This window comes from Muscardinus avellanarius, assembly GCF_963383645.1.
Source record: "Muscardinus avellanarius genome assembly, chromosome: 4".
Taxonomy (NCBI): domain Eukaryota; kingdom Metazoa; phylum Chordata; class Mammalia; order Rodentia; family Gliridae; genus Muscardinus; species Muscardinus avellanarius.
The window spans coordinates 137,875,252-137,888,091 of record NC_137789.1 but is presented as its reverse complement, the minus strand read 5'-3'; the positions used below and the strand labels follow the sequence as shown (position 1 = coordinate 137,888,091).

Below are 12,840 nucleotides of genomic sequence, written 5' to 3'. Positions count from 1 at the left end.
CTGTTGATATTTATTCTATTTTCAGGTCAAGCATATTCATTTTAAAAAAAATAATCTTCAAAACAATACCATGTAGTGGCTTGTGGTGTGTGTGTGTGTGTGTGTGTGTGTGTGTGTGTGTGTGTTTATTGGGGATGGAACCCAAGGGTATTCTACATCTGAGCTAAACCCCCAGCCCTTTTTTAGTTTATATTTTGAAACAGGTTCTCACTAAGTTGCAGAGGGCCTCATTAATTTGCTGAGGCTGGCTGGAAAAGTGTGATCCTCCTCCCTTAACCTCCCAAGTGCTGGGATTATAGACCTGCGCCTCCACCTGATTCACGTAGTGATGTTTTAAACAGAAATCCTAAGCCAGAGCTCCATTGTGGAGAGGATACATTGAGGGTGAGAAGAGAGGAGAGCTGAAGGAGTTCAGGAGGAATCTGGCAAACTTCTAAAATCCTTACTGCCAAATGGTGCCCTTTTTTGATAAAAATCTCATAATCTGTGCGTGGTTGGTTATGATGGGTGGCTAACAACTACTTTTGTTAGCTAATGGTCCAAGGTGAGGCCAAGAACTGTTTCCACTCTAATAACTGTCTGGCAAATGCAGACATGATTGATTTGGAGGGAATTATGAGCATGATAAAAGTTTCAAGGAACATTTCCTCCTTCATGCACATCACCCACAGTATAAACCTGTTCCTTGCTCTTGTGTTTTTCTGCGCTAAGACACAGTGGTTTCCACACCTGCAGGCAAGGCCCACTCTTGGCAGAATCAGGAAAGTGGGTGGGGAAAGTCCTTGGAATAGAGGAATGTAGAGCTTTTTCTCTTTCTTTGTTTTCATTTCTAAATGCAGCTGAAGATCAGGCAGAGAGTCAATAGGAAGTACCAGTAATTATTATAATAACAGGTAGCAGTCATCATGCACCAAACTTGATGCAAATCATCGTTCTGCACGCTATGCAGAAAAATTGTTAACATAGATGCGGAATGCCTATCTTTTAAAAAGGTCATGTGCAAGGCTGGCCCTTGGCTGGCATCTGGGAACTTGGCTCTGAGAGTGTTCCTAACCAATAGTTAACTTGTAAGAGTGGTTCACTTTGCTTAAACTGGTTCTGCAACTAATGAATCAGTGGTTCATTCCAAATACCTGCTTTCTGCTGGGAATTTGGAGTTTCGGTATATGCCAGGCAGATTGGGCCGATATGACCAGCTTCCAGTAAAATCTATGGGCACTGAGTCTCTATAATGTGTTTCTCTGGAAGACAACCCTTATGTTGTTACCTGTCACTGCTAGAGGGTTCAGCACGTCCTGTCTGACTCCACAGGAAAGAGACACATGGAAGCTTATTCGTGTTTTTTTCTTGGCCTGGTCCTTCACAACCCTGAACCTTTTCATAATTTTGCTTTGTATTCTTTCTCTCTCTAGAATAAATAATAGCTGTGGATGAAAGCTAAGTATGAAATTCTATGAGTTCTAGTTTATCTTGGGAGCCCCCAACATACATATTACCCAATTTGATTTCCACAAGCAATATATTAAAGATAAGAAATCTGGGGTTTAAAAAGGCTAAGAAAAGTTGGCTGATATGAGACATTTAACAAAGGTGTATGATCAGAATTTCCACCATCCCGTTGTACCCCATTAAGATGTATGACTACAATGCATCAATAAAACTTTTTTTTAATTTAAATGCAGGTATCCCATGCCCTCCTCTGTGTTTATGAAGACCTTACACACACTAGATGCCAGAGCTGGCCCTTCCAGCACAGAATGCTCATAGTTGGTGCCTTCCCCACTTTGCCTATTTATGGTCTTTGTTTTGCAGCACCTCCCTTTCAACAGTAGGATGTAAATCCCACAAAGGCAAGATTATGTTGCTGCCTTTACAGTGAGGCACAGTGCCCATATTAAGAACTCAACAAATATTTGTTGAAACAATTGATATATGATTGGGTGCTTTGTCTCTATTAATATCCTTTTTTACTGTTGAAAGATCCCTTTGAGGCAAAGCAGCTGTATCAGAATCAAGCCACTTTAAAATTGTAGTTTGGAAAAAAAATATAGTTTGGAAAACCCCTAAAAGAAATAATTTATCTCAAGGTCACATTGACTGGCATTTTTAGAGACATAATTGACCTATAATTCAGGCATCCTCCCACTGTCTGTCACTATTGTTCCTTGTAACAGAGGACTAGGTAGTTTACTGTTTTCCAGGGATCTCTGAGGTGTGGGTTGTTTGTTTAATGGGTTTTACACCATCACTGAGCAATTCATAAGAAAGGAATCCCATGAATTCACTTAAACTTTTTCAAAACTTATAATTTTCTCTATGCAGTTTCATTACACAAAGTCAACCATACTCTGAAAGTCTTAAGGGAATAAATCTATAAATAATTCATACATTTTAAATTACATGTCTTTCTGAGTAGTATGATGGAATCTCATGTCACTCCTCTCTATCCTGCCCAGAACATGAATCATCCTTTTGTCCAGCTTCTTCATAAAGTATACACTGCCCATGCATTAGTATAGGAAAATGCATTGTATATATAGGGGTTGGTACCATCTTCAATTTCAGGTGCCCACCAGGAGTCTTAGAACACACCTTGTATGGATAAGGGGGGACTGCTTGATTAGTAAGAACCACAGATGTCCTTAGATTTATAAATATCATTGATAAAGAAGTGGAAAACCAATGCCAGTCTGATAGCATTTCTTTGACCCACCATTCTGAAACCACAACATGTTTGTTTCAGTTTACAAAAGTCAAGTGCCAGGAGAGTTAATACACGAAAAGCAACTGGCACAAGCAAAATTATTTCAGAACTTCAGCTGTTGTTTGGTTTCTGCCAAGTAACAGCCAGTAGTAATAAGGTAGAGTCTAGGACAACAAAATACTTTTGGAAAATTCTTAGAATTGTTTACAACAGATGAACTTATAGGAACATGAGATGTTCAATTTTTTTTAATATGTTCAGTTCTTCAAAACACAATCTAAACAGGTTCCTTTTTAAACCTTTGTTTCTTCCAACAGCTAGAAGTTCAGTTTGATTTGTGTCATCTTCACTGTTATTAGCTTGGAAATGAACCTGAGACATTCAAGTGGATGGGTTTCCTCTTTTTACATTTCCAGGTTCTGCAAAGGGAAGGACCTATTTCCTAAATGTGTATGTGCTGATGCATGTTTAATATCAGAGCAGATCAGTGCAAAATATAGGGGCGCATTGGTAATACTTGAACTGTCAAAATAATTGATCTGATTTGTTATTAAGTCACAGCTGAGCACACATCTCTGCCTTCTACTTTAGATCCTGGTAGTTGTCACACTGAATCTGGCCTCAGTTCTGAATACCAGGAAATCCAGACAGAGTGAGGTGTCAACTGGGAAGAAAGGGAGAAAGGGGTGGTGTTACTTACAAACCACATGCAGGAAGAGGACAGCTGTGTCAGAGCCAAGGTTGTTCTCAGCATAGGCTGTCACCTGGAAGATCCCTGCACTCTTATACACATGCTTGATGCCATCCTCAATGGGGCTGAAATTAGCATAGGACACGGCAATCCCATCCCCAAAGTCAAGCTGGATGTTGGTCCTTTGGAGATCGCCCTGTAAGAGAAGAGTAGGTGGCCTGAGTCCATTCATGTGGTCCTGTCTGACTCCTAGCTGCTTCAGGCTTCCTGCCACCTTTCCCAGGGAGCAGAAACACCTCAGCACAGTCACTGGACTTCTCTTTCACACCTACTGGGCACTGTGGGTGGGAACTTCGTGAGATGTGGGGCACTGATTGTACTGATTGAGATAGAGTCTCTGAAGCTCTAAAGGGAGGAAGTGAAAAGCATTCCTAGTTGATTCTTCTCTGTAAAAAAAATAGCAATAATCATAACGCTAGAACTTATAGAATTTTTAAAACTTTTTTGGTACTGGGGATTGAATCCAGGCAGGGCATTCTACCTCTGAGCTACACTCCTAGCCCCTGTTATTATTTTTTTGGAAACAGAATCTCACTAGGTTGTTGAGAGTCTTGCTAAGTTGCTGAGGCTGTCCCCAAACGTGCTATCCTTGTGCCTCAGCCTCCCACGTACTGCATGCATCACCATGCCTGGCACTGTAGAGTTTTGTATCAGTGCCAAGCAATTAATCTCCTCATAGCTTTATATTTTACAAAGTAGTATTGTCCTCAGTATAAAATGGGACAAAAAAAAAGTAGTTAGAACAAAGTCACATAGCTAGTAGCAAAAGACTCAAGTTTTAAATGCAGTCTAGTTTCATGAGTAATGTTCCCAACCACCATGCTATTGTTTCTATTTTGTGATACTCATTATTATTATATTCCAATAACTATGCTAATCACTTAACACATATTATTATAGAATACCGTCTTCAAAATAACAATATGAGGTCAGATGGTTATTCTCATTCATACAGATAAAGAACATACACTACCTAAACTCATACTCTGTTCTCTTGGCCTTGAACTTCTTTTTTACTTTTGTGTCTTTAGGTTCTGGGGATTGAGCCCAAGAGCATTCTACCACTAAGCTACACCCCAGTCCTATTTTATTTTAGCTTTTAATTTTAAAACGGGGTCTTGCAAAGATGCTGAGGGTCTTGCTAAATTGTGTCTTGACTGGCCTTGAACCTGCAATCCCCCTGTCTCAGCATCCCAACCAAGTACTGGGTTACAGGGATGTACCACCATGCATGGCATCCCTGTAGTCCTTAAAACCTACCTAATTCCCCTCTTCTTTGAGGCTTTAGTATTTTTTTAGTGTCCCAGCTCACAGATACCTCTGCCTCTTGGAAGATCAAGAGCCCCATTGGATGCTGCCTTGTTCAGGTAACTACTTCCTAACACCACAAGCCAGCACTTTGCTTTTTAAGGGCTGATGCTGAACTCCATCCTTCTGGTCCCTCCCATATTACACTAACACTTTGAATAAGTGCAGTGAAACTGAACCCAAAACAAAGAGCCAGAGTAAAGAAAAACAGGAAATCTCTGTTCTACTATGAAGATGAATGATGGAATAAAGAGAAGCCACATTATCTCAGAGTGGGGAGCCAATCCTTATGCCCAGTGATGGCATGCTGTTCAGATTCACTTTCCATCTCTTTCACCATGGCAATCAAGATGTGAATGAAATATTGACATATGCTCTCCTTGACCCCCACACTACCCTTGGATTTATAAATATGAAGTGGAAATGAGCCCAAGGCAATTCAAATGAATAAGATCGTGGCTCTTCATATTCATTCAAGAGAAGGTGTTTATAGCTCAGGTCCTGAAAACTCCTACAAGTTTGAAGTCTTTTAATTCCAGCACCTGGTGTGGGCAAAGGCTGAGGAATCTGTCATCCCAGGATAAGGAACCTTCACCCTCCTGCATAGTGTGGTCCTGACTTTAAAGGCTCTGAAGTGCTCACACTTGTGAGAAAACCCTTCTGGCTTGCTTAGCTCTTTCCAAGATCTTAAGAGCAAAGAGTAATTTGCATGTAAATTTGCAGGGCTTTGTCAATCAGGCAAGTCTTCCTGCTCCACCACCTCAGCAAAGATAGCTTGAAAAATCCCTAGTTTGGAAAGAAGTAAAGCAGCTCACACCAGGAGCAAGAAGCAGACAACAGATCTGCATCCAGCCTGGAATGAACTGCTTGCAGTCAGCTTTTAAGGCCCAGATTGCAAAAGATACTAAAATATGATCTAATGGATCAGGCAAGTGATACAGAAGCAACCAAGGAACATTCTTCTCAATAAGTTTATTTTGATAACCTTCCCCTATGCTTTTTTCATGCTTTCCAGATCCGTTGAAAGCCTTGTGGGCTTTTATAATCAGTGGAGCCAAGGGTTAGTAGCCTCTTTTTTAGACCAGAGGTTATAAAAACAACAGATGTATTTGAATTTCTCTTTTCTAGCAGTTTACAGTTTATGGCCTTCTGGTGATAAGTATTTTCTAAGCAGATCATAAAGCGATGCCCAGAAAATATATTCAGATCTGTGAGCCTCAGAGGCATGTGGGGCCCCTCAGATGAGGCCTTTATTGTGGATGAAGGGAGGAAAGTGTCTAAATAGTCTTCATTGACCCCTCTCCATCTTCTGCCCAGGAGTCTCCACTTCTCACCATTGACACTGGTACCACAGCCTATGGGAATGTTAATATCTTTGCTTTCTTTGTGCTCTGGGAATGAAGAATGATTGGCATGTGACCTCAGAGACCAAGGTGGGTGCTTACCTCCTCCATGAGGATGAGGAAGGTTGCATTATGCCCCTGCTCTGCCACTAGGCGCCCATCTGTCGTCACCACATGAAGGCCCCGCGGGGCTTTTCCGGGGCACAACTGGGCCTTGGCGGAGTACTTGTCTCGTAGCCCATCTGTGCAGTTATTGGACACAATCCTCCGGTACCTAAGGAGAATTTGCAGCAATAGTGTGATTGATGTTGCGGGGGTGGGGGGGAAGGTGCGTGGTGTGTGCATGGGGAGAAGTAATTCCCCCACCACCACCACACACACAGACAAACAGAAAAACCGTGTATTCTTGCCCTAAGCTAAGAATAAGTATTTATTGCTTGGACAGCTGCTGAAGATTTAAAGAAGTTTATTAGAAAGATGGAAATACAGAAAATAGAAATACAGCCCCATGCCAAGATGGCATGAGGGGATGACTTGAATGAGTACACCAAAGGGCTTACACGTGGACTTGGCCTTTTTATACCCATGGCCTCCATCTTGTTTGCGTGACTCTGACGTGAACATCCCTGTAAGGTACCTCCCCTAGCAAGGTGTGGAGAGGTGTCTCCTTTCATAAAGGGCAAGGTCAAACCCTGCCCCATCCCCCCTAGATCATGTAGATCTGTCTTTAGAAAGAGGAAGCCCTAGCTCTCCTCTATTGACTTGTTAAGTACTTTGAGCTAGGTTGATTTACACTGGAATAGCTGCCTGTTGTTAGGCCTAAACCAAGTCCTTTCTTTATCCATGTCTGCCTCCATTTTGACACAACTATTTTGAAATATACCAATTATTTTCTTTTGAAATATATTAATAATCAGAGCTTTCCCAAATCTTCCTAGGTCATTCCCCATACTGGCACAATTGAGTGTGTGTGTGTGTTTGTATATGTGTGTCTGTTTGTGTGTTTCAGAGTGCAAAGACAGCTAAAGCAAAAGAGAAACTTTACACAACTGCCCCTAAAAATCAGATCTCAAAACAAGACATCCATTTATGAAGTATATGTGGAGAAACTGCTATCCTTCCATCTCAGGAAGAGTAACTCCTTAAGCATTATTATTGATCCTATGTGGTGAGACATGGATCAGATCAGTGTCTAAACCAGCCAAAAAAATCAATATCTGACTTACACAATGGAGGAGGAGGCAGACCAATGGACAAAGAAAGCAGGAAAAGCAGAGTGCAGTTTCTGTCTAGTAGGGTCCCGCTCTGTTTCCCCAAGGCCACCTCCACCTTCATCTGTACCAGAAAGCAGCTGCAACATCAAACTTCTAACTCTCATTAATCAGGAGGCCTCTTCCTGTCTTCTCCCCATCCCTAGGACATCATTTCTTATCCTAATACCTGGAGCCACTGAGCTATTTTATAGTACATTTTCTCTCTTTGGTAATATTTCATTTCCTACTCAACACCAATGCCAGATCAGAAGTACAGGTTTTAAACTCCTGTTCAATCCTGCTAAGGTAAAAATGTACCTTATAGAAAATAATGGCTTGGGGAAACTTCCCTACAGAATACCAATGTTCTGATATAATCATATAGAATAAATCCACCACCTCTATCACCATGAATATCATCACTACATTATCTTTTTCACCCTCTATGTCAACAATAATTAACCAGTTCATCCACATTGGCTTCAACTGGTGGCCTCAAATTCATCTTGAGTGATATCGGTCCTCTATCATACCTCACTTCCTAACTCCCCCACGTTGAACTTGCTATCAAATATCTCCATTCAGAGATCCCAAAGAAATGTTAAGCAAATGTTGTAGGCAGTGGTTGACTCTGATGAAATTAGAACTCATCCTCCTGTACATAGAACATACTGTTAATTGTCAACTGGGCTCATGCCTGGAGCAGTGCTATCCAATATGGTAGCCACTGTGCACACGTGGTTGTTGAGCACCTGAAAGATGGCTAATGTGGCATGTTGAAATGATCATTTTATGTTTTAATAAATAAAATATATTATCAAAATAAAATCTACCTTTTAAACATTTTTACTGTGGCTACTGGAAATTTTTAAATTATCTATGTGCTTCATACTATTATTCTTTTATATACATATACTTTTATTGATGCATTGTAGTCTCACATCATAAAATAGTTCAGAATGATAGGGACATACATGCACACAACTATCATTCTTTTGATCATTACTGATCTAAATAATCAAACCTTTCTAATTAATTATAGTTGCTTGCTGATCTTGTCACAAGATAATTAGTTCTTACTTAAGATACACATTTCAATGGTATGCATCCAAATGCAAACATTCTCTCCTCCATTCTTCCTCTTCCACTGAAACTGGCCTTCAACTCAAGCTGGTTCATGATTGGTGATACTAGGCAACACTTAAGAAAACAGGAGTTATCTAGAGATATCAATAGCAAATTCTTTGGGAAAATAGAAAAGTAAAACGACTTTCCTTTTCATCACCTTGATTTATTTGATGAGATATTTGATGTTTTGGGACACTTACATTACTTAAAACTGAATCCATCTATATACAACACATTTATATTAGAAAGTATGAGATGTTCCAATGAGATTCTCTTCCAGTGATGTCTAAAGAATGCTTTGGCTAAAAACTAGGTGGTTCAGCTGAACACTTATAATCATTACATTCACCTTCCTTAAACTTTCTAGCACTTTGTCCTCTGACACTATATTTTCTTAAGTTCATGATGCTGGATTTGCAGTTAGAATGGCTTAAATCTTTAAACCAGATTCCTGCAATAACACAACACCAAAGGACCTAAAATCTCAGACCAGAATCTAGAAATAGCCCTTGCAGAACCAAATATTTGATTTTTAGAGTAGCTCAGACCACTCAATATATCTTTTTCATCATATTTAGTTTTTCTCTGTCAGTTGGGTAGATAGTATCCACCAGGTCTGGTAAAGGTCAAAGAATATGAGTAACTTGGCCAAGAAGATGGATGATCCATTGGAAGAGGTGATACTGGAGTCCAGAACACCGTAGTCTCTTGCTACTTATAATGCGGTCAATACTGCCATCATGGAAATATTATTAAAAATAAAGAATCTCAACCTCTCCAACATTTCTCAAACCAAGCTGCTCAAATAATATGTAAACAAAATTTGGTAAGTGCTATCTTAGCCCACACATTCACTTGATAAATCTTTTTCAGGTAATAGAGGCAGCAATGGAAAGGAAAAAAAAATTCTCCAAGGAAACATTTTTCAAGCATCTGAGAGTAAACTAATAGGTGAACAAGAGAGAAATAAACATATAATTGGAGAATAATAAAACAATATCTCTTTCTTCCTTTCTCTCCATTCCTTCTTCCCTCCCTTCTTCCTTCTTTCTTTCTTTCTTCTTTCTATATGGTACTGGGGATTAAACTCAGTAGCATATTATATCTGAAATGCATTGCTACAATTTTTTTGAAATGGAGTCTTGTTAGGTTGCTGAGAGTCTGGCTAAGATTCTGAGGCTGCCTTTGAACCTTTGAACCTTTGTTCTTCAATCTCCCAAGTACAAGGATGACAGATATGTGCTACCACTCCCATCCTTGATCTTCTTTCTTATTTATATACCCAGTCTTCCTTTATTTTCTGTCTAAAAACAAGGTCTTGCTAAGTTGCAATGCACTGTCTTAAAAACAATGGTTCTCTTCTCTCAGTTCTTGACTTTCTTATTCCAGGATTTCCTAGGATGAGACTTTGAATTTTCATTTGAAGTATTCAGCATTGGTATATGAGAACTTCTGTTTCTCTCTCAACAGATAGAAGTATAATATTGCATGCCAATTGTAACAATTTACTCCACTTGAGGCTCCAGAACTAAGGCAGCATTCCTTTCCAGAAGAGAAGTTTCGACCACAGTAGGTAACTACTGTAAATGTCAGAGTTAAATGGCAAAAAATACTGAAATCTGGGTGATCAGAAATGTCTTCTGATGCTCCCTAATACTGATTCTCTCAAATAAACAACTACTCAGGAGCCACTTGGCCTAAACAAATTCTATCTACACTCTGTCTTCAACAGCAACATGCTCCCTTTGCTCTCACCACAGGGACATAGGAAAATAAGTTGAGGTCCTTCAGGTGTTTTACTCACCCAGTGCTGTTAAGGTAGCTTTGGCCAAGGCTGCAGTCCTTTGAGGGTGATGCTGGGTTGTACCAGAAGGCTGGGACACACTGGCTGTCCCCATGTCTCTCATAGCCATAGTCACTGTTAGGAAATGAATATTGCAGAATGGCATGTATATACAAATGCTAAAATACTCATTGAGACACATAAATAAACATGTGTCCTACTGGTGTCGCGGAAGTCACAACACAGTTTTTAACTATGCCCAATAAGGGCAAATATTCATATTTTGAAAATGGATTTTTAGATTTAGAAATATCCTTAGTTCTTTAGCATTCATTCTATAGGAAAAATAGTAGATTATCAAATGGAAGTTCTAGGTGAGAAAATGTATGAGTTCATATAATTTGACAGACACACTGGATTGACATGAACAAGGAAGATGCTATAAATTTAAAAGCATATTTTGAGTCACACTAGAGTTAATGAAATAAGTAGATGACCATCATGATAACTTTAAAGGTTATGATACATTTCTATGTTATGACTTAATACATACTGTTCCAAAAATTATTTCATATATTTTAATTTTTCCTGAAAATTCACCCTTTCTCAAATACAAATATACATGTGCATTCATATATATATATATATATATATAAAATTATATAGTCATATGTATATATATACATACATACATAAATACATAACCATTCAGACTTTTTTCTGATTAGAAATAATAAGGCCCCCAAAATATTTTTATATTCCTAAAATATTGTTAAAGGGTAGATCTTTTCCATTTTTTCTGTGAAATCTTAGTCATAACAAAATTTTAAAAAGTCAGGTATGATTCTTTTCTTTCCTCAAGTGCAAAATGTGAAAGAAACATACCACCGTAGGAGAGGAAGGCCCCAACCGAAGTCCTAAGGGTGTTTCCCTGATCCTTAGTTTCATAAGGTCCCCAGGTGTGTAAATGTCAAAGTGGAAGAGAGTAATAAAGGAGAAGTGATTATTGCTCTTGCAAGTAGCCAGAGGTCATTCAGGAAGGCTTCTCTTGGCAGGAGAATTTATGCTTCCAAAGTTCACCAGCCAAGAGTTTTCTGAAACCCACAGACTGGGCAGCACAATCTGGGCATTTGAATATTGAATGTTAAAGAAACATAAAAGAGCGCAAGAAGTCTCTCTCTTTACTACTTCCACTTTTTTTCTTCCTGCTCCCATGATCTTTGAACTACGAGTTTATGAAAGTCCAATGAAAACCCAGGGGAAATATCAATATCAATATATATAGATATAGAAATGGGGGTGAGATAGGAATGCAAACATATTCCCACATATATTTTGTAAATATATTCCCACATATATTTATTTCAGTATATTCCCTGACCTATAAAATAAGTGTGAAAAGCTGTCCTCAATTGACTTTTAGTTTTTCTTGGGAAATAAACACAATATACCCCTAACCAAGCCAAAAAAAAAAAAAAATAGATAACATAAGCAGAGCACTAAGCCATACAATTCAGAAATGATAACAGATTTATCAAATTCTGTATATTATCTGCCCAGGTTGACCTCACCCCACCTTCCCACCCATCTTCCTCCACCAAACTCATGACTGGACACCTCTAGACAACCTTTCTGCTCCATTTATCTTTTTAAATGTTTTTCTTCATATGCACACAATGAGAAACACAGATTTAATATAATTAGCACAGAAAAGTCACTAAACAAATAGCAACAATATAAAAATGATTAATTTGAGGGGATTCTGATTACTATATATATCATGTGATATTTTGAATTTCCAAATTTTAAGGAAACCATGAGACATGTAAAGTTACAGTAATTATGGCCTACACACTGAAAAATAATACAATTGAAACTGTCCCCTGGAAAGCTCTAATTTTGGACTTATTAAACATAATAACTTTATTTTTTAATTTTGTTTTATTGGTACAATATAGTGTCACATTATAATGTGGATCATGTTGACAATGACATGTATTTGCACGGTACTTGCTGTCTTCCCCCTCCCTCCCACTTTCCCCTTTTTCCTCCCTCTCAATACTGAGTGTCCAGGTTAACAATGTTATATTCACATGTATACACATATTTGAATGTAGCTTTTCCATTAGTTAACCTCAGCCTTCTTCCCCCCTACCCCTCTTTTCTGGCTTTGCTGAGGTTTCCTTTCCATTATCTAGAGTCCCTCTGGTATCTCTAATACCTCCCAAATATGAGCCAACCTAGGTCTCCATGAACAGATGAATGGATTGCGAAATTATGGAAAATATGCACAATGGAATTCTACTCAGCAATAAAGAAGAACAAAATCACATCATTCGGAAGAAGATGGAAAGACCTGGAGAACATTATGTTAAGTGAGCTTAGCCAAGCACAGTAAAAGAAGAGACATATGTTTTCTCTAAAACTCTCAATTTAGAGAGTATTAGGGATACCAGAGGGACTCTTTTAATATGTTTTGTCCTAAGTGTGAAATACTCTTTTTCCTGTGTTTGGTTTCCTACTTCTTCTTTAAATTATTATTTAAATGTATTTTTTTCTTTACATTTATT

General features: G+C 38.7%; 1 protein-coding gene across 1 annotated transcript in view; it reads right to left on the bottom strand.

The window, feature by feature from the left end:
• Positions 1-12,840, bottom strand: part of SORCS3 (sortilin related VPS10 domain containing receptor 3) — a gene marked incomplete at both ends in the record, with an annotated part of 623,015 nt that overhangs the window by 34,589 nt on the left and 575,586 nt on the right. The window contains 3 exons of the mRNA XM_080694612.1: positions 3,405-3,591; positions 6,209-6,380; positions 10,292-10,405. Coding sequence (XP_080550738.1) covers positions 3,405-3,591; positions 6,209-6,380; positions 10,292-10,405 — 473 coding nt within the window. The remainder of the gene's footprint in view (positions 1-3,404; positions 3,592-6,208; positions 6,381-10,291; positions 10,406-12,840) is intronic.